Here is a 27,520-nt window from a genome sequence, read left to right as displayed (position 1 = left end):
TTCCCATCCTGGGGCTCCCATCCTGGGGCTCTCATCCCAGGGCTCCCATCCTGGGGCTCCAATGCCTGGACTCCCATCCTGGGGTTCCCATCCCAAGGCTCCCATACTGGGGCTCCCATGCCTGGGCTCCCATTCCTGGACTCCCATCCCGGGGCTCCCATGCCTGGGCTCCCGTCCTGGGGCTCCCATTCCGGGGCTCCCATCCTGGGGCTCCAATGCCTGGGCTCCCATCCTGGGGTTCCCATCCCAGGGCTCCCATCCTAGGGCTCCAATGCCTGGACTCCCATCCCTGGGCTCCCATCCCGGGGCTCCCATCCTAGGGCTCCAATGCCTGGACTCCCATCCTGGGGTTCCCATCCCAAGGCTCCCATACTGGGGCTCCCATGCCTGGGCTCCCATTCCTGGGGCTCCCATCCAGGGGCTCCCATGCCTGGGCTCCCGTCCTGGGGCTCCCATCCTGGGGCTCCCATGCCTGGGCTCCCATTCCTGGACTCCCATCCCGGGGCTCCGATGCCTGGACTCCCATCCTGGGGCTCCCATCCCGGGGCTCTCATCCTGGGGCTCCCATCCCGGGGCTCCCATCCCGGGGCTCCCATGCCTGGGCTGCTGTCCTGGAGCTGCCATCCCAGGGCTCCCATCCCGGGGCTCCGATGCCTGGACTCCCATCCTGGGGTTCCCATCCCAGGGCTCCCATACTGGGGCTCCCATCCCTGGGCTCCCATCCTTGGGCTCCCATGCCTGGACTCCCATGCCTGGGCTCCCATCCTGGAGCTGTCATCCCAGGGCTCCCATCCTGCTCCCTCCTGGAACCTGCAGGAATTTGCCGTTTCCCTGGAAGCGGCAGGCAGAATCGACTTCTCCGCAGTCCCTGTGGCGGGGAATGGATCTCGCTTGGGCGTTTATTTTAATACGTCTCTCTCTCTCTCGTATCTCTCACTCTCTCCTGGTTCTCGCCTCTCTTTCCCCGGCCCCCCCGCGCTCTCTTTCTGTCCGTGCCTTTCTGTCCCCCTGCCCCGTCCCCCCCCCGCTCCCCCCAGGTCAAGGTCTGGTTCCAGAACCGACGCACCAAGCAGAAGAAGGACCAGAGCAGGGACTCTGACAAACGTTCCACCGCCACCTCCGAGTCCTTCGCCACCTGCAACATCCTCCGGCTGCTGGAGCAAGGCCGGCTCCTCTCCGTCCCGGCCCCCCCCAGCCTCCTCTCTCCCACCTCCAACCCCATCGGCAGTCCTACGGGCAACGGATCCAGTTTGGCCACCCCGGGAACCACCTCCCCCGGGCTCGGCGGCGGGAGCAGCCCCCCGGGGCCGGGAGCTTTCAGCCTGCAGGTCCCTTCTCTCGCCTCTTCCTCCTCCTCCTCCTCCTCCCCCAGGCTGCCGGCTGCCCCACTGTGCTTTGGGGGGCCGCTCCTGGGCAGCCTGCACGACCTCCCGGGTGCTTACGGACTGGGCACTTCTGCTTTTGAGCCTTACACGCGGCTGGAAAGGAAAGACAATTCTATACCCAGCAAGAAGCCAAGCCCTTAAATCAAAATGAGTGTCAAAAGGTCTCCCCCTTCCCTGTCCCCATGGCCCCCGCGACCCACACCGGGGTTTGATTTGGCAAGTGGGACGTGGAAGACCGTTTCCCGCCCGTCCGGGTGTGCGCGTGAGTGCGTGCACACGTGTGTGAGTGTGCACGCCCCAGGCACACCAATACAGCCGTGGATGACACCCTGCAACTCCTCGCCCCAGGGCTGACGCTGAACATGGTCATGCCGGGGGGGTCCCTGGCTGTCCCATGTCACCGGCGCTGTCCTGTCCCTCGCAGATGCCGCTGGATCGTCCAGGGCTGTGTCCCCTGCTCCAGGTATCGCCCGTGCAGGGTTTGGAAGGCGATGCTGTGGTCTGTGCTGCACGGGCTGGGAGAGGAGCATCTCTGGGAGGGTGGATTTTGGGGGGTTGCTGATGCCCCATGGTCTTTTGATGCCTCTTACGTGTGGGACCACAGAGCCCTGGTCCCTTTGGACTGTCACCCTGGGGCCCGTGGTGGTGGGGTCACCGCTGAAGCCCCGGGGAGCGGGAGGGCACCCCAAAAAGGAGAGCGCAGGGCAGCGCTGGGCTCTGTGCCTGCCCGGCCGTGGTGTCCTTGGGCAAGCATCGGGCCTCAGTTTCCCCACCCGCAAAGGGCTTTGTGTTCTGGATGAGGCTGTCTCGGAGCACTCCGGTGGCTGTGGGGTCCAGGTCCCCTCTGTCCCCATGGGATGCTTGTCCTCCCGGACCCCCAGCCTGGGGCCAGGGGAATTGGGGAGGTCTGTGGGGGACCGATGAGAACTGGGGAGGTCTGTGGGGGACTGACGGTGCTGGTGATGCCTCCAGCCCCCTGCACCCATGGTCTCTGCGCTCAGGAGCAAGCGGCCGCCCTGACTCATGAGCCATCCCCAGGCTCCTCCATGCCTGCTCGTGCAGAGCCGAACCACCGTCCCAGACCCTGTTTTGGTGCTGTTCCACCCTGGCAACCCCTGGGGGATGCTGGAGGAGCCTCCAACCTCCCTGGGGGGGCTGTGGTGAGCTGGGGCCACCGTCCTGCCCCCCGCCAAGGCAACCCCACTGAGGGGGATGCGGACGTATGTTGTGATGCTGGGATCTGCCCCTCTGGTTTGGGTCAGGCCATGGGGGCTCTTTGCCATCAGCAGGAGCCTAAAGCACCCCCAGCCCCATCCTGGGGTGCTGGGTGCCCCATCCTGAGCTCTGGCCTAGCAGCACCTTGCTCCCATCGCTGGGCTACACCTCCCATCATCCAGCCTGGAGAGGTGCTGAGCACCCGCTGCCTGCGAAGGCAGGGCCATGCCCTGACCCTCGGGCAGCCTCAGCTCCTCTTCCCACCTCAGCACCCTGATCCCAGAGGGTGACGAGGGCTTCCCATGGGGCAGGATTCGGCCTCAGGCGCTGGGGCCGTTCTCAGGCAGGGCACAGCTTGGGGATGTCGTACAGGGCCGGGGGGAATGAGCTCCATAGGGCTGATGGTAGGCTTGGAGCCCCGCCGGTGGCAAAAACGAGAGGGGTGTTGCATGGCACTGGGGAGGCTGCACCTGGAATGCTGTGCCCAGTCTTGGGTCCCTCAGCACAAGAAGGACATTGGGGTGCTGGAGCGTGTCCAGAGAAGGGCAACGGAGCTGGGACAGGGTCTGGAGCACAGGGCTGGTGGGGAGCGGCTGAGGGAGCTGGGGGTGTTCAGCCTGGAGAAGAGGAGGCTGAGGGGAGACCTGATCGCTCTGCAGCTCCTGGCAGGAGGGGGCAGGGAGGGGGGGTCGGTCTGTTCTCCCAAGGAACAAGTGATAGGACGAGAGGAAATGGGCTCAAGCTGCATCATGGGAGGCTTAGATTGGATATTGGGAGAAATTTCATTACTGGAAGAGTGGTCAGGCATTGGACCAGGCTGCCCAGAGAGGTGGAGGAGTCCCCATCCCTGGAGGGGTTCAACAAACGGGCAGAGGTGGCACTTGGGGACATGGTTTAGTGGGCATGGGGATGTTGGGTTGATGGTTGGGCTGATGATCTTAGAGATCCTTTCCAACCTTAGTGATTCCTAGTTTTTACTTTCATTAAAAAATAATCCAGCCACCAAGCCAGGACACATGAAATTGCTGCTCTCCCCTTAACTGGTTTAGTGGTGGGCTTGGCAGTTGATGGTTGGACTGGGTGATCTTCAAGGTCTTTTCCAACCTCAGCGATTCTGTGGTTCTCTGATTCTATGAGGTGGCCCTTGGGGAAAGGCGCAGCATGGCCCCCGTGGCATCTGCTGAAGGAGGTCTACACTGGGCAGAATCTGGCCCTTCTGTGGTGTGAGCATGGCCTTGGCAGGACGCTCTGTGGTGGCATCTCCTTGGCAGGAGGGGGTGATGTCCTGAGCCCCCTCCCAGCCCCCAGGACCTGCCGTGGGGCTCATCCCTGCCCCGCACATCCCCAAACAGAGGGGCTCCTGCACCCTCCCGCTGTGGTTTAATGTATAATAACAATAATTACCACTGAGCAACCCTCCCAGCCTGGCACGGGCCGAGCATCGCTGCGTGCTGTAGGGACCAGTCCCTAAGGGGGACGCAGCTGCTACCCGACGTGTTCCCAGGATTTTGCAGGGAAATATTTAAAATAAATGGTTTTATGAAAAGGTTTCGGTGATTCTTATTTTTCCTTTAAATCAAGTGTTTCTATGAAATAGTATTTATTGTTCACCTCACGTCTGGAGCACTTTATGGGAGCGAGCCCTTAGGGCTCGTGCTGCTCTGCGGAGCTCCGGAGGGGTCGGCACCCCCCGGTCACAGGTGGGGAAACTGAGGCAAGGTTTGCCCGGGGATGCAGAAAGCAGGGACAGAGTTTGGTTCACGGTGATGAGCTCCCCTCTCCCGGCCCGGCTCAGACCACAGCTTGCTGCCAACACCTCCACACCTCTCCCTAAATGTGGTGTTTGCCGGATCCTCCCGGTGCCCTGGGGTGCTCAAACCCTGACACCCCAATGACGTGTTTGACAGAGCTTTTGGATTTTCGACAGGACAACGACCTTCTCCCTTCCCCTCGTCACTTAATTTATATTTATATTGCCATTCTTCATCCTTCCCCCATCTGCAAACGTGGTATTTAAAGACACTGAGCCAAGGCGGGCAGAGCGGGCAGCGGGGAAGCCGTGCCCAGCCGGCTGTGCCGATACGGAGGGCTCCTGCCCGCAGCTCGGGCCGCCTGCAAACCTCCCCCAGGACGTGTTTTGCTTTGGTTTTCCCCCTTTTCCCCAGGAGTGGCTGAACTGCAGGAATTTCCCGAGATTATCGGACCCCGGTTCCTCCCACCCTGGGCTCACTGGGAGGAACCTTGGTTGGGTTTGATGGAGAAGTGACGCCCTTGCACCTTCACCGGTGGAGGTTCTGGGGCATTTCAGAGAAAGCAAGGTCCAATTGTATTTTCAAAAGAGCCCCCAAAACCTGGGAGTTTTGGGGGTCCCCGGTGTGTTTGCTCCCAGCTCGGGGGGTCTCCTGCGTCCTCCTCCCGCTGCTCCGTGGCCAGAGGGAGAGGTGGAAAGCCCTGCAAGGAAATGGCAAACCCTTTCCACAAATTTAAACCCAAATGCCGCTTTCACAAAGGCCCCCAAATCTGATCCAAAGCTGCTGCTTCTCCAAAGTTTCTTCTCCCAAAGCAAAGCGGAGCTGTCCCGGGGGGGTTAGGAAGGTCCCGTGGGGAAGCCCTCCCCGCTCCGCTCGCCTCCAGCATCTCCTCCTGACTTGTACAGCTGGGGGGGGGGGGGAAGTTAAAAAAAAAAAAAAAAAGTACTGGATGTAAAACTTTAACGAATAATGTGGTTTCTTATGGTTTCTAATAGTTAATAAAAGTTATGTCCTGCCTTGTGCCTGCCTCCTCCTCCTCCTCTGCTGCCTTCGGGCGCCGCGGCTGAGGCGCTCTCGACCGCGGTACCGGCAACCTTTAGTGGGTGGCTTTGCGGGGAGGTGTGTTGAAGCCCATCATCGGCTGCTCTTTCTGACCTCCGTGTGTCGTCAGAGCCTCCTCCGTGCATGCACATCCGAGGTGCCCCCTCTACACCCCCCCAGCACCCCCCGTCCGATGCCCACACCCCTTCCCCAGTGGGCACAGGGCTGCCCTGTGCACAGGCCCCCATTCCAGGTGCCGTACGACCACCCATCCCACCCAACATGAGCCCCCCAGGCCTGATCCCAGCCCTACTCTGCCTCTGCACCGGCACACAGAGCCTGCAGTGGGTGTGGGGGGGTGCAGACCCCTCACCCTTACCCATCACCCCACCCTCCCCCCAACATAGCCCCACCCTTCCCCCTGCCCCTAATGCTGCCCCAAACTCCGACCTTACACCAACCCTGTCCCCACACCTGCCCCAGCCTTGTCCCTACCCTAATCCCACCCCATCCCATCCCTATGCCTACCCCTATCCCTGTCCCTACCCCTACCCCATCCCTATCCACATCCCCATCCCATCCCTATCCATATCCTTATTCCTACCCTATCCCTAACCCTACCCCATCACTATCCTCATCCTTATCCCTATCCCCATCCCTATCCCTGCCCCTATCCCCATCCCCATCCCATCCTATCCCTATCCCCATCCCTACACCTATCCCTACCCCTATCCCCATCCCTATGTCTATGCCTACCCCTATTCCTATCCATATTCATATCCATATGCCCATCCCATCACATCCGATCCCTATTGTATCCCTATCCCCATCCCCATCCCATCCCCATCCCATCCCTATCCCTATCCCTATCCCTATCCCTATCCCTATCCCTATCCCTATCCATATCCCTATCCCTATCCCTACCCCTATCCCCATCCTTATCCCTACGTCTATCCCTATCCTCATCCACATTCCACCCTGTCCCCATCCCCATGCATATGCCTATCCCTATCCCTATCCCTATCCCTATCCCTATCCCTATCCCTATCCCTATCCCTATCCCTATCCCTATCCCTATCCCTATTCCCATCCTATCCCCATCCTACCCCTATCCCCATCCCCATCCCATGCTATCTCCTCCCCTCCCCTCCCCTCCCCTCCCCTCCCCTCCCCTCCCCTCCCCTCCCCTCCCCTCCCCTCCCCTCCCCTCCCTATCCCTATCCCTATCCCTATCCCTATCCCTATCCCTATCCCTATCCCTATCCCCATCCTTATCCCTACGTCTATCCCTATCCTCATCCACATTCCACCCTGTCCCCATCCCCATGCATATGCCTATCCCTATCCCTATCCCTATCCCTATCCCTATCCCTATCCCTATCCCTATCCCTATCCCTATCCCTATTCCCATCCTATCCCCATCCTACCCCTATCCCCATCCCCATCCCATGCTATCTCCTCCCCTCCCCTCCCCTCCCCTCCCCTCCCCTCCCCTCCCCTCCCCTCCCATCCCTATCCCTATCCCTATCCCTATCCCTATCCCTATCCCTACCCCTATCCCCATCCTTATCCCTACGTCTATCCCTATCCTCATCCACATTCCACCCCGTCCCCATCCCCATGCATATGCCTATCCCTATCCCTATCCCTATCCCTATCCCTATCCCTATCCCTATCCTTATCCCTATCCCTATCCCTATCCCTATCCCTATCCCTATCCCTATTCCCATCCTATCCCCATCCCTACCCCTATCCCCATCCCCATCCCATGCTATCTCCTCCCCTCCCCTCCCCTCCCCTCCCCTCCCCTCCCTATCCCTATCCCTATCCCTATCCCTATCCCTATCCCTATCCCTATCCCTATCCCTATCCCCGCCTCCATCCCTATCCCTATCCCCACCCCATCCCCCTCCCTATCCCTATCCTATCCCTACTCCATCCCTATCCCTACCTCTGCCCTTATTCCTATACCTATCCTTACCCCTATCCCCACCCCTATCCCCATCCCATCCCTGTCCTTGCCCCATCCCTGTCCCCATCCCATCCCATCCCTGTCCCTGCCCCATCCCTGCCCCCATCCCATCCCATCCCATCCCATCCCATCCCATCCCATCCCATCCCATCCCATCCCATCCCATCCCATCCCTGTCCCTGCCCCATCCCTGCCCCCATCCCATCCCATTCCCCATCCCATCCCATCCCATCCCATCCCATCCCTGTCCCTGCCCCATCCCATCCCATCCCATCCCATCCCATCCCATCCCATCCCTGTCCCCCCCCCGCTCGCAGCCGGGCGGGGCCGGGCGGGGCCAGGCTGGGGGTACAAAGCCGGGCGCTGCCGCCCGCACCCTCACCTGCCCGGCCATGGCCGCCACCGAGGTGCAGGCAGCGGCCGCCCTGCCCGCAGCCCTGCCCGCAGCCCGGCAGCACGGCCTGGCCGTCACCCGCGACTACGGCGGCAGCCCCCGGCTGAGTGAGTGCGGGGGGCGCGGGGGGCTCGGGGGGGGTCGGCTCGGCTCAGCACGGCGCGGCACGGCACGGCATGGCACCCCTCTGCCACCGGGTGCCACTGGGGCAGGCGGGGGTGGGTGGCACGGGGGCAGGTGGGGGTGGCAGGGATGGGTGGGTGACACTGGGGCAGGCAGGGGCAGCAGGGACGGGTGGGTGACACTGGGGCAGATGGGTGACAGGGACGTGTTGGTGGCATGGGGGCAGGCAGGGGTGGCAGGGACAGGTGGGTGGGTGACACGGGGGCAGGCAGGGGCTGCAGGGACAGGTGGGTGGCAGGGATGGGTGGGTGGGTGGCACTGGAGCAGGCAGGGGTGGCACTGGGGCAGGCAGAGTTGGCAGGGACACATGGGTGGGTGACACTGGGGCAGGCAGGGGCAGCAGGGACAGGTGGGTGACACTGGGGCAGATGGGTGACAGGGATTGTTGGTGGCATGGGTGCAGATGGGTGGCAGGGACAGGTGGGTGGGTGGCACTGGGACAGGCAGGGGCTGCAGGGATGGGTGGGTGGGTGGCACTGGAGCAGGCAGGGGTGACACTGGGGCAGGCAGGGGTGGCAGGGACACATGGGTGGGTGACACTGGGGCAGGCAGGGGTGGCAGGGATGGGTGGGTGACACTGGGGCAGATGGGTGACAGGGACGTGTTGGTGGCATGGGTGCAGACGGGTGGCAGGGACAGGTGGGTGGGTGGCACTGGGACAGGCAGGGGCTGCAGGGATGGGTGGGTGGGTGGCACTGGAGTAGGCAGGGGTGACACTGGGGCAGGCAGGGGTGGCAGGGACACATGGGTGGGTGACACTGGGGCAGGCAGGGGTGGCAGGGATGGGTGGGTGACACTGGGGCAGATGGGTGACAGGGACGTGTTGGTGGCATGGGTGCAGACGGGTGGCAGGGACAGGTGGGTGGGTGACACGGGGGCAGGCAGGGGTGGCAGGGACACATGGGTGGGTGACACGGGGGCAGGCAGGGGTGGGTGGGTGGTGCTGGGGTGGCAGAGACACATGGGTGGCACTGGGGGTGGCAGGGATCCGGGCTCTGGTGGCCCTCCACCCCTCCGTGCCCCCCGGCGGGGGTCCTGCCGAGCCCCTTGGAGGGAGCGCAGGGGCTGGGTGGGTCTCTCGGGAGGGCACAGGGACCCTCATGGCGCTGGGGGTCTGTCACCCCCGCTCCGGGGCTGACACCCTGGGGAAGGTGTCACGGCCCTGCCAAGGGCTTTGGGGAGCGGCCCGGGCTGCGGCCGACCCCGCAGCCGTGCTGGGGTGCACCGGGTGCCCCTCCAGGCCATGGAGCCCACCGCAGCGGGGGCCGAATCGGGTTGACAGCCCCGTCCTCCCTTGAGACGTGCTCAGGAGGGACCCCCCCGGCCCGTGCTGCTGCTCCGAATCCTCCCCGGAGGTGTTCGCCTCCCCACCGTGACCCTCTCCCCGGCCCCAAAACGGCGCCGTGCTCCTGTGCGCAGGCGTGGGCTCTGCCACGGTGTCCGTGGGGTCACCCAGCGTGGGTGGGGGGCACAGCCTGGGGTGCGTGGCACGGCATGCTGCATGCCGGGGGGACGAGGGGCTTGCCGGGGAGGTGTTTGCCGAATGCGGGGTTTCCCGTGGCCTCTCCCTGCACGCTCGTGTGCTGGAGCCCGTGAGGACGGCCGCGTCCCGTCCGTGTGTCTGTACTTACCGGGGCTGCGTGGTCTCCCCTGCGCTGCACCCATGGGTGCCGACGGCTCTGTCCGCCCCCGTGCACCCTGCTCGCAGCAGCCCACGGGACCTACCGGCGTGGGGACACGGGGACGCTGGCACCCTCAGCCCAACCCCGGGCTGCACCCCCATCCCACCCCGTCCTCGGGGGTCACGCCAGCCCCACATCTGTGACCCCCACACGCATCTGGCTGCCACCCCCCGCCCCCCCAGCCCCCTGCTCCCCGAGCGCAGCAGGCGTGGAGGCGGCCAAGGACGTTTGCGGTGACCTTGGCACCTTGGCTCCCCGCGTCGGGACGGCTGGGGGGAGCTTTGCTGTCACCTCCCTCACCCCGAGCCGGGTGGCTCCGGGCTGGCACGGTCCCGGCTGCACCCTCCCGGCACGGCTGAGCGCAGCCGGCTTTGCCCGGCCGCCCGCCTGTGTTTGCTGTCAACACAGAGCAGGGTGCAGCCACCCGTGGGTGACTTCTCCCCCGGTTCACGTTGGGCGAGAGCCAGCCCTCGGCCCGAGGAGGGGCCCTGGGTGGCGGGGAGGGGGACGCAAGGGTTTTCGCCATGTTAGAAGCCGGTTCTGCCCTCCCCGCTGGCTCCCTGGCCGCATCCCCCAAGCGCAGGCTCATGCAGCTGCGGCTGCTCCCTCCTGCACCCATGGGAGATGGTTTGTTGGGCTGGGGGGCAGCTGCCCCCCGTCGCCTGCCCAGAGGATTCTGACCTCGGTGGGTGCCCCCCAGAGCAGCCCCCAACGAGCCCCCGGGGCCGAGGGCTGGCACGCAGGGTGGGTCTCGGCTGGCACCCACGGGTGGTGGGTGGTCCTCCCCGGGCGCAGCGTGTGGTCGAGCTCCCACGGGGTCTCCGTGGGTTTTCATGGACTCATAGAGTGGTTTGGGTGGGAAGGGACCCTTAGAGCCCACCCAGCCCAGCCCCTGCAGTGCCAGGGACAGCTTTAACCAGAGCAGGGTGCTCAGAGCCCCGTCCAACCTGGCCTGGGATGGTTCCAGGGATGGGGCCTCCACCGCCTCTCTGGGCACCCCCTTCCAGTGCCTCACCACCCTCAGTGTCAAAAATTTCTTCCTTATGTCCCATCTAAATCTATTCTTCTTTAGTTTAAATCCATTATTCCTTGTCCTGTCCCAGCAGGCCTTGCTAAAGCTTGCCCCCCCCCTTCCTGCAGCCCCTCTCAGCACTGCCAGGCCGCACTCAGGCCTCCCCGCAGCCCCCTCCTCTCCAGGCTGAGCACCCCCAGCCCCCCAGCCTGGCCCCGCAGCAGAGGGGCTCCGGCCCTCGGGGCATTTCTGTGGGCTCCCCTGGCCCCGCTCCAGCAGCTCCGTGTCCTTGTGCTGAGGGCCCCGAGCTGGGCGCAGGGCTGCAGGGGGGGTCTGCCCAGAGCGGAGCAGAGGGGCAGAATCCCCTCCCTCGCCCCGCTGGCCACGCTGCTGGGGATGCAGCCCAGGACACGGTTGGCTTTCTGGGCTGCCAGCGCACATTGCCGGCTCCTGTCCAGATTTTCATCCCCCAGCACCCCCAAGTCTTTCTCCGCAGGGCTGCTCTCCATCCCTCCATCCCCCAACCTGTGCTGATATTAAAAAACGGGCAGAGGTGGCACTTGGGGACATGGTTTAGTGGGCATGGGGGTGTTGGGTTGATGGTTGGGCTGATGATCTTAGAGATCCTTTCCAACCTTAGTGATTCCTAGTTTTTACTTTCATTAAAAAATAATCCAGCCACCAAGCCAGGACACACGAAATTGCTGCTCTGCCCTTAACTGGTTTAGTGGTGGGCTTGGCAGTGTCAGGTTAATGGTTGGACTGGGTGATCTTCAAGGTCTTTTCCAACCTCAACGATTCCATGATTCTGTAATGTGGGAGAGCTGGGGGGTGTACCTGGGCGTGACATTTGGAGGGGTCTGGGGGAGGTATATGGAGACGCCCCCCAGCACGGGGGAAGAGGCAGCGTGGGGCCGAGGGCGGCTGAGCCTCTGGCCGGTGCCACGCCACGTAGGCGCAGAGGGGCAGGTCTGCCCACCCCACGTACCCCATAGCGATGCTACAGCCTCTCCCCAGCCCCACGGATGGGTTCCCAGGGTCCCGGCAGCATGGGGTCCCGGCGTGGGGTCCTGGCGTGGGGTCCCAGCAGGGGGTCCTAGCATGGGATCCCAGTGTGGCACTGGGCAGAGGAGCAGCTACAGCATCCCCAGCTACAGCCCAGCACCCCGACCCCCCGGCCCAGCACCTGGAGCTGGGGAGATGCGGGGGGCCGAGCAGGGGCATGGGCAGGCAGGGCTGGCTGGCAGGAGCAGGCAGAGCTGCTGCCTGCACTGCTGTGCTGGGGCCGGCTCTCCAGAGAGGCGGGAGAGGTATTAGCAGCTGCTTCCCAGCACTGCAAATCCATTAGCACAAGCAAGTGGAAAGAAGCACTTATCACCTCCTGGCCTTTGGCTTGACCCATCTTTATGAAAAACAACCCAGCGAACAATGCCGCTGCCCGCACGTGGGCTCGGCGGCTGCTTGCGCAGAGCGGGGTGCCCCACGCCCTGCCCCACAGCCCGGCACGGCCCCACGGCGCGCTTCAAGCTCAGCAAGCACAGCCTGGGAGCGGCTGGAGGGCTGGGATGGGTGGAAGGATGGAAAGATGGATGGATGGGAGGATGGAAGGATGGATGGATGGATGGATGGATGGAAGGAAGGATGGAAGGAAGGATGGATGGAAGGATGGAAGGAAGGATGGATGGAAGGATGGATGGATGGAAGGAAGGATGGATGGAAGAATGGAAGGATGGATGGAAGGAAGGATGGATGGAAGAATGGAAGGATGGATGGAAGGATGGAAGGAAGGATGGAAGGATGGAAGGAAGGATGGAAGGAAGGATGGATGGAAGGATGGAAGGAAGGATGGATGGAAGCATGGATGGATGGAAGGATGGAAGGAAGGATGGATGGAAGGATGGAAGGAAGGATGGATGGAAGGATGGAAGGATGGATGGATGGATGGATGGATGGATGGATGGATGAATGGATGGAGAACGCCGGAGACCACTGTCAGCGAGCCCAGTGACTCAACGGTTGTGCCGTGCGATCGCAGCCCGGGAAGGGCAGTTTGGTGGGACACGTCTCAGCTTCTCCTCTGCCGTATCCCGACCAGCTCCGTTACACCTCCCCAGCAAGTTCCTTGTCCCCCCAGTGCCGGGCTGGTCCCCGTCAGCCTTCGGGAGCTGTGGCCGGTGGGGTTTGGGATGTGGCATTGCCCGCTGGGGACGTGGGAAGCAGGAGGAGAGGAACCAGGGAGAACCCCCAGCCCTGGGCACCCTGACCCATCTCTCCTTAGGGGCTGCTGCTGGGTGGGAGCTGGGTGCTGAGCCTCGCGGGGCCGCATTGGGCTGTGCCCTCAGCCCGGGTCCCCCCAGCCTCCAGGAAGGAGTGAGGGGCTCATGGAGCTCAGCGCTGAGCCACAGCTCCATCGGAGCATTAAATTATCTGGTCTCTTTGGTTTATCTGCCCTTAATATTCCCTGCCTTGCTCAGCAACGTGAGCGCAGTTTCAGACCGGAGGTTGCTCGCCGGGGGTGTGACCCTGAGTCACAGCTCAGCACAGCCTCGGTGGAAAAGCCCAAATTTAGCTCCTTGGGAACACTGTGAAGGCTTCCCAGGAGCCCCGTCGGCTGCGGCAGAGCCCGGGGCTGCACGGCGAGGACCGGGGAGGGAGGGGACGGTGAAATCGTGAAAAGCCACTGCACAGGGGACGTAGCCTGGCCCCGCAGGGACCCGCAGGTGGAGGAGCCCGCGGAAGGTGTGAGCCCCTTATACCCTAAATGAAATTGGATTTTTTCATGTATATACACACACGGGCCGCCTGTGCGTGACGGAGAGGGAGAGGTGAGGAGAGGGAGGTGACGGAGAGCTCGCTGCTCCCGTGGCCCTTGTCCCTTATCCATCACTAACCAGCTCCTCCAGCACCTTGCCCCCTCTCTGGTGCCGCCGCAGCAGCATCCCGGTGCTGCAGACCCGGAGAAGACTCTGGGAGCCCCTTGCCCTCTGCGATGGAGCTGCCAGACGGCTCGGAGGCAGAGCTGGGCTGACGCCCTTGGTGTGGCTACAGGAGATGGCGGCCGCCATGGGGTCGTGAGGCTGGCGAAGGGGCTGGCGCGTTCCCCAGGGGCTGCAGCCATTGCGTGCCCGCGTCCTGCTGCTGCCCGAGCCTGGGCGGGCCGGTGTTGTCTGTTCCCGCTGCTCCAGCCCCCGGTTGCAGGAGCCGGCCGGCCTCCCCCCGCAGCGAGCAGCATCCCCAGCACCCCACGGTCCATCCCGCCGGGGTGGGATCCTCTGCCCCACGGCATGGCGGGATCCCCGCAGCCCCGCTCTCCACCGCTTCCCCTTTCTTCTCGGGGCCATCTCCTCCCCTCAGCCTCTCAGAAGCCCTCAGCCTGCATCGCCCACCCAGGGACGGGGTCCGGCAGCCCCGCTCCTCGCTGCCCGCCCCTGCCGTCCCTGTTTTGTCTGATAGAAAATGCAATAGCAAGCCCAGCAATTTTTTTTTTTTCCCTTTTTTTTTTGTTTTTTTCCCTTGGGTTGGCTTGTTTGGTTCACGCTCGGCTGGTCCTGCCATTCTTTGCCTTTCCTCACATGATGTGCAGGTGTGTATGGGAACCCTCGGCCGCTGGGCCCTAATTAGTGGCATAGAGTGTGACCCCCCGCCGGGCTTTTCACCGGCTCCGCTGGGCTGGGACAGGCCGGTGGGTTTGACAGCGCAGCACAAAGTGACACATGGCACAATGGGCAGGTTGCGGAGGGGGAAAGCGGTCACTTAGGGAATGTCGGAAAAGTCCCAGGGCTGCTGAACTTACCACCCGGTGCAGGATGAGGCCGCCGGGCGATGCTGGCTCTCGCCTCCGCGAGGTGTGTCCGGATGGATCCTGCCGTGCCCGGAGGATGGGTCACCACCACGGCTCCAGTGCTGGGGACGGGCAGGGCTGAGCAGGATTTTCAGCTCAGAGTTGCCATCAGGGCTGGAGTCATGCCCTGTCCTGGGAGCTGAGCTGCGGTCAAGCCCAGCATTTTGGTTAAAAACCAGGCTTGTGGGTGATGAAACGGTGCGCGGCAGCCGGCGCGGGGATGCGGGATGCATCCAGCCCGGTCCAGAGCAGCCCATGGCCACCCTGTGCCTTGTGCTCAGCACACCCAGACCCCTCTGCCCCACGGCGTGTCTGCTGCCCATCGTCGTGGGGTGCCAGCTGTGAGCTGGGGGGCACTGGAGACCCATCCCGGTGCCGCCTGGGCTGGAGGGGAGAGGTTTGGGGGATTTTAGGGCTGTTTATGAGTCCCGTTTCCTATCTTTGCTCCAGCTTGGTTCCCCTTCAGCCCACCCCGTGCTTCAGCACACGCGTGGGGCTGAAGATGGGAGAGGGTGCCAGAGGCTCCGACATCTGCGTGCACACCCTGGATCTGTAATTTGGGGTAGGGGATGTGCGAAGCCCCTCGGGCGGTGAGCGGGGATGAGCATCACTCGCTGCACGCCCTGTCCTAGAGGCCAAGGTGACCGTCACCGGGCAGGCAACAAATTTGTCCAAAACCAACCTCGATCACTTTTGCGGAGAAGGTGATACCCTCGGCGGTTTTTTGCCAGCGCCCGCGCCGCGGCCGAGGCTGGAGGAGGATGGAGCCGGGGCTGCATCCATCCCCTCGCCGCGGCAGACGGCAGGTCCTGGGACCACCGACCCTTCCAGAGGTTGGGAGCGAGCCCCCGGCAGACTTTGGAGCAGAGCCCTAAGGCGTGTGTTGGCTGGCAGCCATGGCCGGGCAGGGGCAGGGGGCTGGGGAGAGCAGGGCGGGTGCGTGGGAGCAATTAGCGGCGGGTGTAGTTGGGTCGGGTCCTCTTTGTCACGGGGGGCCCTTTCCCCCCGCTCCGGCCGCCGCGATGGTTAGTAGTGCGTGAGTGTCAGGGCTAACGGAGATTGCATCTGACAGGAGCTGTGAATTTGGGGCTGGGGGTGTGGAAAGGCCAGGTTGAAAGACTTTTCTTTTCTCTTGGCCCCTCTCCCCCTGCCTCCCGTGCCCCCCCCGCCCCCCGCTCCCCGGCCGTGCCCCCCGGCAGCCTCCTGGCCCGCCGGCCGCCGCAGCCCACCCACCCCGCCGCTCCTCACCCCTGCTTGTTCATAACAGCTCAACGTCTTAATTATCGGAATTAGTGCTTTCCGGTAGCAGGGGCTCCCCCTCCTCTGCCCCGTCCCTCCCCGTCCCTCTCCTCCTCCTCCTCAGTCCCCCCCAGCGCTGAACCCCTTTAGTGGGCTGTCACTTGGCGTTACTGTCGTGATTTCCTTCTCTATCGCGATAGAACCCTTTGCGCTGTGGAGATGGGCATGGGTTGCGGGGGCTGGAGCCATGCAACAAGTGCTGGGCAGGGCGGCTCTGGCACGGGCTCCGGCTTTGCAGCGGCGGCCGGGGCTGGCTGGGTTTGGGGCAGGCAGGGGCTGGGGGGTGAAGCCGGGAGCTGCGGGTTCCTTTGTAGAAAATTAGAAATTTTTGCAGAAAATTCCCTTGCATGGGATGAATGTTTTCATAATATCGGCTGGGGCCTTGTTTTGCTTCAGCACGGAAAGGCAAGCTGAGCCCGAAGGGAGTCCCCCAGGAGGGCTGGCGAGGAGAAGCCCCTGTGGGAGTTTTGTAACGGGCTCGTCGGTGGAGATGGTGAAGAACAGGGAATCGTGGAGCAACATTTTTTGTCACCCCCCCTATTCATTTCTCCATGACCAAGTCTGGCTGTCCATCCATCCATCACAGAATCACAGAATCGTTTAGATTGGAAAAGACCTTGAAGATCACCCAGTCCAACCATTAACCTGACACTGCCAAGTCCACCACTAAAACAATTAAGGGGAGAGTCAGAATTTCGTGTTTCCTGACTTGGTGGATGGATTATGTTTTAATGAAAGTAAAACTAGGAATCATTAAGGTTGGAAAGGATCTCTAAGATCATCAGCCCGACCATCAACCCAACACCCCCATGCCCACTAAACCATGTCCCCAAGTGCCACCTCTGCCCGTTTGTTGAACCCCTCCAGGGATGGGGACTCCCCCACCTCTCTGGGCAGCCTGGTCCAATGTTTGACCACCCTTTCCGTGAAGAAATTTTTCCTAATATCCAACCTAAACATCCCCTGATGCAGCTTCAGGCCATTTCCTCTCATCCTTTTAATCCTCTGGAGGTCCAATCCCCAAAAAGCCTTTTCTCACTGGGAAGCTGGACTTCCCTGAGCACCAGGCCATGGAATCTCCATCCCTGGAGACCTTCACCCCACCAGACGGGGCCCTGGGAGCGGCTCCAGGTGACCCTGCTTGAGCAGGGCTTGGACCAGAAGATCTCCAGAGGTCCCTGCCCATCTCCACCAAGCCGTGACTCCGAGAGCAAGCCCGAATCATTGTCACCAGAGTTGGAGGTGACATTGCAGGGCTGTGTGGCCAAGCCCAGACCCTTGGGTTACACTTCTCCCTCTGTCCTGGGGATGCTGGTGGTGTTGCCACCACCCTAAAAGCCGTCCCCAAAACAAAGTCATGGTGGGGAGGAAGGGGATCTGGTGACAGCAGAGGGCAGCTCCTTTGCAAACAGACCGGTGCGGTCGGAGAAAAGCCAGCACTGAGACCCTGCGCTGCCAGGGACCCCTGTGAGTCTGGGCTGGGGGGGGCCTTCCCTGCCTCAGTTTCCCCCTGAGGAAATGAGAGGAATAACACTTCCCTCCCTGAGCGACCTGGGCAAATATATGTGTATATATATGTTATTTAAGGATAGGTAGGTGGGTGGATGGGTGGGTGGGTGGATGCAGAGCTGGATGAATGGATGGATGGAAGGATGGGAGGATGGTTGGGTGGGTAGATAGGTGGATGGATGGATGCATGGATGCATGGATGGATGCATGGATAGATGCACGCATGCATGCAGCTGGATGGATGGATGCATGGAAGGATGGGAGGTTGGATGGATGGATGCATGGTTAGATGCATGCATGCATGCAGAGATGATGATGGATGGATGGATGGATGGGAGGATGGATGGATGGATAGATGGATGGATGGATGGATGGATGAGAGGATGGATGAATGGATGGATGGATGGGCGGGCATGTGGAAGGGTGGGCAGATGGATGGATAGGCAGAGAGCTTGGCCGATGATCGGTGTCACAGCCACAGGGTACCAAGCAGCGCTGCCAGAGGGTCCGATGCCCTCAGTGGGAGAACACATCCCAGTGCGGTGGGAGGGAAGCCAGGAGGGTCCCGCCAGGGCTGGCAGCCATCAGGGCTGGGCTGGAGACCACCGTGCTCGGGGGAGAGGGACAAGCCCTGTGGCCCTGTCCCACGTGGGTGGCTCCCAACAGCTGGGGCTGCGGAGGAGATGCAGGGAGAGAAGAAAAGAGCCCAACAAAACCTCCCAGGGGAAGGGAAGCAGGCGAGGCGGCAGCGGCGGATATTTGTGAAGGAGTTGGAAGGGGAAATAAAAGGCAGAATGGTCACTTTGGGAATAAAGGAGACAAAAGGTGGGGAGGTTGGCGGTGGAGAGCAGGCTCCCAGCGTGCCAGCCCCCCAGGCTGCTGAATGGGCGACCAGCGGGAACTGGGCGTAATTGGTTAATGGGGAGAAGGCTAATTGCAAAAATGGCAGGGATTGCTGGCACTGCCAACGTCCGCGCTGGGGCACGGACCAGGCGAGGGAAGGGGGACGCTGGGGGCCTGGGGTTGACCCCGCGCTGGGCTGTGGGGTGCCCAGGAATGGGCTCTCCCCCACACGGGATGCGGCCAGCGAGGGGCAAACGGGACCTGCTCCCCAGAAATGAATTTCCCTTGGCTGGTCTGGCTGGGCTGCTGAGCATGCATGTGAGGCCGGCTCCTGCACCCAGGGAGCTGCAGCGGTGCCGGCGTCACCAGAAGGGCAGCAGGGATGCTGCGGCGCGGGGACCCGCATCCCGCTGCCGCGGCAGGGACCACCCATCCCCGCAGCCAGCGGGAGGGAGGCCGGTGAGCTCGCCAGCTGGCCCGGCCTCTCCAATCCTATTAGGATCATGAGTAAATCAGAGAACCCGGTGTGAGAAGAGAGGGCAGAGGGATGAAAGGGCCCGGCGGGGTCAGCAAAGCCAGGCCCTGCCATGGCAGGCGTTACGGCGTTTGACACATCGGTAAAATGATCAAGGAGCGGCTTAGAGCCGGATCAGTTCCCCAGCACCTGCACTCGCCTGGGATGCTGCTCCCAACCTTCGCTCTCCCCGGCCTCGGGGACCTGCCTCGTCTCGCTGGGCTTGTACATGGGTGCTTCCCTGTTTGTCATCCCCGTGCGTAACGTCCCAGGTGCCTCCCTGCCCCGCAGTTATCCCCGGCGTCTTCGTGGTGGCTTTGGGGAAATCACATCCCCAGCAGCCTCATTGATCGTCCCCCTGTGCTCGGCACTGGGGAGGATGCACCTAGAATGCTGTGTCCGGTTTTGGGCCCCTCAGCACAAGAAGGACATTGGGGTGCTGGAGCGTGTCCAGAGAAGGGCAGCGGAGCTGGGGAAGGGTCTGGAGCACAGGGCTGGTGGGGAGCGGCTGAGGGAGCTGGGGGTGTTCAGCCTGGAGAAGAGGAGGCTGAGGGGAGACCTGATCGCTCTGCAGCTCCTGGCAGGAGGGGGCAGGGAGGGGGGGCCGGGCTCTTCTCCCAAGGAACAAGCGATAGGATGAGAGGAAATGGGCTCAAGCTGCGTCAGGGGAGGGTTAGATTGGATATTGGGAGAAATTTCTTCACGGAAAGGGTGGCCAGGCATTGGACCAGGCTGCCCAGAGAGGTGGGGGAGTCCCCATCCCTGGAGGGGTTCAACAAACGGGCAGAGGTGGCACTTGGGGACATGGTTTAGTGGGCATGGGGGTGTTGGGTTGATGGTTGGGCTGATGATCTTAGAGATCCTTTCCAACCTTAATGATTCCTAGTTTTACTTTCATTAAAACATAATCCAGCCCCCAAGCCAGGACACATGAAATTCTGACTCTGCCCTTAACTGGTTTAGTGGTGGACTTGGCAGTGTTAGGTGAATGGTTGGACTGGGTGATCTTCAAGGTCTTTTCCAACCTAAACGATTCCATGATTCTATGATTCTATGATTCTCATTTCCTCACCCGAACGCAGCGCTGTGTGAGTCCCCAGTGCACTGAGGTCTCATCCTGAACCCCGGGGTCCCAGCTCGGCGCCCCGTGGCAGCCCGGCATTGCCACCATGCAGGCAGGACCAGGCTGGCTGCTCGGACCTCACCTTGGCACTGGTGGCCCCGAAAGCTTGTCCTCCTGCTCAGCAGCATCCAGCTGGGATTGCCCATCCTGGGGTCTTCCTTGGGGATGAGGGGTGACCTCCTGGGCTGCCGTGGTGCAGGGGCAGCTCTGTTGATGGCTGAACATGAGCGAAGACAGAAGGGCAGTAGGAGATGGCAGGGCTGTGCCCATCGCACGGCGTCTGGGCTGCTGTCTGTGCCTGTGGCCGTGGTTTTCGGAGGATGAGCTTTCTGTCCCTGCGGGCAGGGCGTGCGGGCTGCTCTGGAACAGCGGGGCTGGGATGGTGGAGGATCTGCTGGAGTGAATGGGGCAGAGGTGGTCGGGTGGGGTGGACGGGGAAAAGCCTGGCGTGATGCCGTGCTGGGAAGGGCACTGGGACCCGCAGGAGCTCCCGGAGCAGCCGATGGGTCACCAGGCTGTGATGCCACCTTGCCAGGGCAGCCGTGTTACAGCGATGGGGTTGCCCAAAGCTGGGAAGCTCTCCTGGTGCTGCTTGAGGGGGGGACATTGCTCATCCTGGGTCCAAAACCTGCTGGTTGTGGTGTCCCCAGTTGTGGCATCCCTGCCAAGCATCCCCCAGGACCAGGCATGATGGCAGGAATCATAGAATCATGGAATCGTTGAGGTTGGAGAAGACCTTGAAGATCATCCAGTCCAACCATTGACCTAACACTGCCAAGTCCACCACTTAACCAATTAACAGGAGAGGAATAATTTCATGTAGAGGGATCCGCCTGCGGTTTGGGGGTGGCGATGCCAGGAGCGGGGTGGGAGCATCCCCGGCTCCGGGGGCTGACGGCGTGTCCTTCCTCCCCCAGCCTACCAGACGGTGTGCGGTGTCAACGGGCCCTTGGTGGTGCTGGACAATGTGAAGGTAGGAAGGGTAACAAGGGGACCCCTCGACTGTGACACTGTGGGCTGTGCGGGGACCACTGTGCTGTCCCTGCCTGGGCCTGGCTGCCAGCCCCCCTCCCAGGGTTGGGAGGCTGAAATGGGGATCGTGTCCCCTCTGCCCTGTCCCCTGTCCCCCCGCCCGAGCTCTGTCCCCTGTCCCCTGTCCCCTGTGCCCCTGCCCAATCTCTGTCCCCTGTCCCCTGTGCCTCTGCCTGAGCGCTGGCTCCTGTCCCCTGTCCCCTCTACCCCTGCCCGAACTCTGTCCCTTGTCTGCTGTGCCCTTGCCCAAGCTCCGGCTCCCGTCTCCAATCCCCTGTGCCCCTGCCCAATCTCTGTCCCCTGTCCCCTGTCCCCTGTGCCCCTGCCTGAGCTCTGTCTCCCATCCCCTGTCCCCTGTGCCCCTGCCCAATCTCTGTCCCCTGTCCCCTGTCCCCTGTGCCCCTGCCCAATCTCCAGCTCCCATCCCTTGTGCCCTGTGCCCCGTGCCCCTGCACAATCTCTGGCTGATGGTCCCTGGCCCCTCTCCCCTGTCCCCCTGCCCGAGCTCTGGCACCCCCTGTCCCTTGTGCCCCTGCCCAATCTCCGGCTCCCATCCCCTGTCCCCTGTGCCTCTGCCCAATCTCTGTCCCCTGTCCCCTGTCCCCTGTGCCCCTGCCCAATCTCCAGCTCCTGTCCCCAGTCCCCTGTGCCCCTGCCCGAGCTCCGGCTCTGTCCAGGAGCCAGTTGGAGCGAGGCCATGGTGTGAACCCCAGCTCAGCCCGTCCCCCCGGCACTGGCCTCTCCCCAATCCCGGAGCAGGGGCCGGGTTCCTTTGGGTGGGCGCTGGGTTTGGCATCCCCACGTGGCCCAACCAGCTGGGACCCTCCGAGGGGCTTTGTTGGCCGGTGGCTCCTTTCTATGGCCCCTTTCACGCCCAGCCTGGCAGGATGGAAATTAATAAGCTCAATTAAAGAGCCAGACCGTGGCGGGTGTTTCCTTTGCTTTGTCCTTTATGCAAAGGTCTTTACGGAAGAATTAAAGTCCAAAGTTCACAGTGCTGGAGCCAGCCCGGGTGGCTGGGAGCGAGGAGGAGGAGGAGGAAATGGAAGAGAGCACGGAATGTGCTGGCAGGCAGGGCTGGGCAGGCGTGCTGGTGGAGCGAACTGCCTTGGACATCGTCCCCAGAGCAGGACGTGTCCCTCAGCTGAGGGGCTGCAAAAAAGTCCCCTCCATTCGCCCCGGGGGTCCTGGCTGGGTGGGGGGGCCAGGGAGGTCGGTGGGTGTCCCTGGGGGGGGCTGCAGCCCTTGCCCCCCATGGGTGCTGGGTCCCACTCACCCCTTTGCCCGTGCCGGCGCGGCTTGGCCGATGCGAGGTGTTGGCAGCGTGATCCCCGACTTAACCTTTCACAGCTCAGGGGGGATTACGGGGTCTTGAGTGGCGTGGGCAGGCCAGGGTGCTCTGTCCCACAGGGTCTGGCAATGGGGGGGTCCCCGAGGGGTCCCCGAGGGATGCCACCAGCTCCAGGGGGTTTATCCGGGGCTGCGGATGCGCTTTGGCAGGTTCTTAGAGACTCTGCTTTGTGCAAGCAATGGGTCTGTCTGCTGCTGGTGGGGAAAGGGGGTTGCATTCCTTAGTTGTCAGGCTCTGGGGAGCCCGGTGCGACTGAGAGCACCCTCAGGGGAAGGGGGGACCCCCTATAATGTTGGGGAAACTGAGGCACGGAGCAGTGCCACTGCCTGGAGCACGCTCTGGCATGGGGCAGGGGCAGGCAGCACCTTCCCCCCGATGCCTCCTGCTGCCTGGGCTGATGGTTCTGCCTGCGCCTGCCTGGCGTGGCAGGTGCTCAATGCCCCCCCCAGTGTTTGGAGGCTGCAGGGAGCACGAACCCCCCCAACCACAGGAGGGGAAACTGAGGCAGCACTGGCAGACAGGCTCATGCAGGCAGGGCTGGCAGGCAGGGGCTGCAAGGGGCCATTTTTGGGGGGGGGGGAGAGGAGCCCCCCCAGTCTCACCCTGACCCTATCCCTATAGTTTGCCCAGTACGCCGAGATCGTGAACTTCATGCTGCCCAATGGCACCAGCCGCAGCGGGCAGGTCCTGGAGGTGATGGGCTCCAAAGCCATCGTCCAGGTGAGCCCAGCGTGGTGGGGACGTGGCGGGACGCGGGCGCTGCATGGCCTGGGGCTTTGTCCCGGGGCTCTGTCCCCCTCCAGTGGTGGCCGGCAAGGCTCTGCTGGGTTTTTGTCCAGGCTTTCCCAGCGTGGCAAGCTGCGGGACCGGTGTCCTGGGACAAGGTGGCTCCTCGCTGGCCCACGGCCCTTGGCTGGAGCAGGGGGAGCTGCCCCTGGGCTGGTGGTGTGGCAGCGGCAGGGACAGAGCTGGTACCTGCGCCAGCAGCTCAGGGCAGGAGCATCCATGTGCCAAATTCGAAATGACATCTTGTCGTGGGTTAGCCCCAGCCAGCAGCTCAGCACCACGCAGCCATCGCTCACTCCCCCTGCCCCGGTGGGATGGGGGAGAGAATCGGAGGAGTGAGAGTGAGAAACACTCCTGGGGTGAGATAACAACAGTTTAATAATTGAAATAAAGTAAAATAGTCATGATAATAATAACAATATAATAATATACAAAGCAAGTGATGCACAATGCAATCGCTCACCACCCGCCGACCGATGCCCAGCCAGTTCCCAGCAGCGATCGCTGCTCCCCGGCCAACCCCCCCAGTTTCTATACTGCCCATGACGCCGTATGGTATGGAATGGCCCTTGGGGCAGCTGGGATCAACTGTTCTGGCTGTGCCCCCTCCCAGCTCCTTGTGCCCCTGGCAGAGCATGGGAAGCTGAAAAGTCCTTGACTGGCATAAGCAGTGCTGAGCAACAACTGAACCATCAGTGTGTTATCAACATTCTTCTCATACTAAATCCAAAACACAGCACTCTGCCTGCTACTGGGAAGAAAATTAACTCTGTCCCAGCCGAAACCAGGACACACCTGCACAACTTCAAGCAGAACCAGACGCGGGCACGAGCCCGTGCTGGCTCTCCATCCTGCCGTGCCCATCCTCCCCTCGCCCGAGCTGCCCACCCAGGTCCCCTCCCCGCGCCCCCGCCGTGGAGAGCCCGGCTGGGTGACGCCGCAGCCTCCTCGGGACCCCCCATCCCTCATCCCCACCTCCTCCCCGGGCTGCGTAAGGAAAATTTAGGACCCTCCTGCCATCACCCCATGGCCACCAGCCCTCTGTGGGGCCAAGACTGGAGCAGGCAGCGCATTCCTGGGGTGCCTGGAGTGGGCAGGTAGCCCCCCAAAACCAGGGCAACCAAGCAGTGGGGTTTCACCGCGAGCCCCCCTCCCCCCCGCCCCAGGACTGTTTGGGGCTGTCCTGCCCAATTACCCTGGGTCCCCTCCCACCCGGGTCCCCCCAAAAATCAACCAGCCCAGGGCTCAGGGGGGTGGGGGGGAGCTGCCCAGCCGACCTGGCCGGGTTTTGGCTGGCGAGCCGCCCAACCTCGCTCCTCTAATGCCGCCCAGACCTCTGCAGCGCCCTTTTAATCCTATTAGGGAGTCAGCCTCGGGAAGAAAAAAAAAAAAAGTAAAAAAAAAAAAAAGTCAAAAAAAGGAGCCTTTTGCAGAAAGAGCTTTGTCAGGGGCTGACCTGCATGCACCCACACGCACCCAGGTGCTGCGGCCATCACCTGCCCTCGTGCCTGCCGGCATCCCCGCATGCCCCCGGCTTTCCCAAGCCGGCCCTTCTCCCAGGGGCCACACGGCTCTAATTAAAGCAGTGATCTGGAGGTTAATTAATACAAATGGTGTCAAATATTATACCCATCAAAATACCTTTGGGTTCCCTGCCCTGCCCGAGGCCCTTCTGCTGCGCTCGTTGCATTAACGAGAGCGTGGTCCCCCCCCCCCTTCTCCCCTCCCAAGCCAAAGCCCCTCAGAACGGAGTTTTCTTAACCCCGGGGGTTCTCCCCCTCTTTTACCACCTCCCCTTGAGGGGTTTTTTGGGTGAGCCGGGCTGCCCCCGAGCCCCCCCTGCCCTCCGCACCCGCTAATCCCCGCTAATTGCCACCCACCCGCCTCTTGCCCTGGGGTCTCCGCAGGTGTTTGAAGGAACGTCTGGGATCGACGCCAAGAAGACCTCCTGCGAGTTTACTGGGGACATCCTCCGCACCCCGGTTTCGGAGGACATGCTGGGTAAGCCCAGCCCACCACTGAGCCCCGACACATCTCAGTGCACGGGTGATGGGGTAACACAGGCGCAGGCAGCCGGGGGGGGACACACACGGACGGGCAGTTTGGGGGTGTTGGGTTCTTGGGGTTTAGCTCTGCTGCTGCTGAGGGGCTGAGCACATCCCTGGGCACGCTGTCTGGTCCCAGGGGAGTCACATCCAGCATGGAGAGATGGTGACGGTCACCCTCGTACAGGGATAAAACATTGAATCATGAAATCGTTTGGGTTGGAAAAGCCCTTGAAGATCATCCAGTCCAACCATTAACCTGACCCTGCCAAATCCAGCACTAAACCAGTTAAGGGCAGAGTCATAATTTCATGTGTCCTGGCTTGCTGGCTGGATTATTTTTTAATGAAAGTAAAATTAGGAATCATTAAGGTTGGAAAGGATCTCTAAGATCATCAGCCCAACCATCAACCCAACACCCCCATGCCCACTAAACCATGTCCCCAAGTGCCACCTCTGCCCATTTTTTGAACACTTCCAGGGCTGGGGACTCCCCCACCTCTCTGGGCAGCCTCTTCCAATAAAACATCCTCCTGGGCCTACTCTGCCCAGTTATCCCGGGAGAAAAAACTTGGGCTGGACTTGGAAAAGGTTTCCCAGGTGAGGACAGGCGAACTCCAGCCCACGGTTGTGCCGTTAGCACTCTCATTACCTCAACCGTAGGAGAGCTGGGGGCTGCCCAGCATCTTCCCCGTCCATGCCGAGCCCTGAGATGTGGCCAGGCGTGAGGATGCATGGGGGGACCAGCCACCCCCGTCCCCACGGGGACGCCCACCTGGGCAGAGCCGGGTGCTGGCAGACCCCCGTGGCCCCCAGCAGCCTCCCCCAGGGCCGTTCAAGCTCAGCCCTGGGCCCTTGCTCCCCCCAAAACTGTGTTAGAGGCTCCTGAGGGTCCTACAGCCCCCAAAGCAGCCCCGGGGGCTCGCAGGGGTTGCAGCCGGTGACAGCGGTCGCTTGGGGTCCGGGCAAAGGGACCTCGGCTGACGCACGGTCTTGCTCCCCGGTCGGGGGGCGAGTGTCTCCTGCAATCTCCTTCCCGTCTCTGCCCGCAGCGTGAAACCCGGGCAGAGCCCTGCCTGCAAAGGGCAGCGGTAAAGGGCAGCCTGGCTGGGTGGGGGCAGGTGTCGAGCGTGGTACGGCAGCGTGCGGTGATGGCCGGACAGGTCCTGGCTCCCCGGCAGCGGGCAGGGACCCCCAGCTCCTTTCCCAGGCAGGCTCCCCTTGTCCCCATTCAGGTTGCGGGCATGAATCCCCCGGGAGAGGACAGCGCCTGGCAGGGGTGCGCAGAGCCCATCCAGCTCAGGCGAGCGTTCCCCTTCTTCCCCCCCAAATTGGTCCGGGGTCCCGCCGGTGCTCGGCCGCATTGCCCCTTCCCTCCCCTCTGCCCCTTTTTGTGCCGCGGCGCTGAATTAAGCTGCTGCGCGCCGGCGAGACGTGGGTGCCCAGCGAGCGCCAAGGTTACTGACCTTTCATGCTCCGTGCGCCCGCGCCCCGGCCCCCGCCATCAGCTTGATCTGCTCTGACAACGGCGATGCCTCCCTCGGCCCCGTCAGGGACCAGAAGATGCTCCCATCGGGGCGGCAGTGGCGCGCGGGGGGGGTGCCGGGGGGGTGGCGTGCCCTGCTTGGCCGCTATGGATCCCAGGGCTCGGAGCTGCTGGATGAGGCTGAGCGTGAAGAGCGATGCAGCGGCTCTCTGGGAGCTGGGTACCCACCCCGGCGCTGGTTTGGGGGGGGTCTTGGTGTCACCCCACCTACGCAGGAGCTGGGGACCCCAAGGGGGAGGTGATGGTGGGTGGCTCGGATGGCATGGGGGGGTCTCTGGGGACCTGGCCCCCTGTGCTGGCATTTTCCTACCCTGGGGGCTGCAGCGTCACCCAGCCCTTGGGTGCCACGCTCCTTGCTCGCCCTGTGCCGTGATGTGGGGACAGCTCGTCCCCCCGGCATGGGGGGCTGGGGGTGCCTACAGCCACCCTGGGTGCAAAGTCACCCGCAGACACCCATCCCCTGTGGGACACCCCGGGCAGCTGGGACTTCCCGGCGCACCCATGGGTGCTCTCTGTTTCCCGGATTGCCCCACGGCTGGGATGTTCTCCCGAGGAAGCCGTGGCCCAAGGAGCAGGATAGCCCCCGGGTGCCCCCGCACGCCGTGGGGGGGTTCGGCAAGGAAACCCCAGCAGCGGCGCAGACCTTCGGTCTCGGAAGCACTGCTGCCTGTCCCTGGGCTGCCTGCACCCACGGAGGGCACGGGGAGCAGGATGGAAACCCTGCCCCACAGCCACGGACGGGCAGCTGCCTGCTCGCAGGGCTCTGCGCCAGGCTGGCAGGCGACGAGCAGCTCTCTCCTCGCAGGTCGGGTCTTCAACGGCTCCGCCAAACCCATCGACAGCGGTCCCGTGGTGATGGCCGAGGATTTCCTGGACATTAACGGTGACGGCTCTGGGCACGGCATTGCTTTGCCGGCTCCCTTTACCAGCTGCGGGCGATGCCGATGCCCAGCTCCCCGAGGGGGGGGCTCCATCTGTCCCCATTGGGGTGCCCTG

At 62.7% G+C, this 27,520-nt stretch overlaps 1 protein-coding gene across 1 annotated transcript in view; it reads left to right on the top strand.

Annotated features, from left to right (window-relative positions):
* Positions 1 to 27,520, top strand: part of ATP6V1B1 (ATPase H+ transporting V1 subunit B1) — a 57,036-nt gene that overhangs the window by 23,520 nt on the left and 5,996 nt on the right. The window contains exons 3-6 of the mRNA XM_075709884.1: positions 20,682 to 20,737; positions 22,769 to 22,867; positions 24,841 to 24,934; positions 27,330 to 27,407. Coding sequence (XP_075565999.1) covers positions 20,682 to 20,737; positions 22,769 to 22,867; positions 24,841 to 24,934; positions 27,330 to 27,407 — 327 coding nt within the window. The remainder of the gene's footprint in view (positions 1 to 20,681; positions 20,738 to 22,768; positions 22,868 to 24,840; positions 24,935 to 27,329; positions 27,408 to 27,520) is intronic.

Source organism: Pelecanus crispus, chromosome 4 (assembly GCF_030463565.1).
Source record: "Pelecanus crispus isolate bPelCri1 chromosome 4, bPelCri1.pri, whole genome shotgun sequence".
Lineage (NCBI taxonomy): Eukaryota > Metazoa > Chordata > Aves > Pelecaniformes > Pelecanidae > Pelecanus > Pelecanus crispus.
This window is presented reverse-complemented; position numbering and strand designations above follow the sequence as displayed.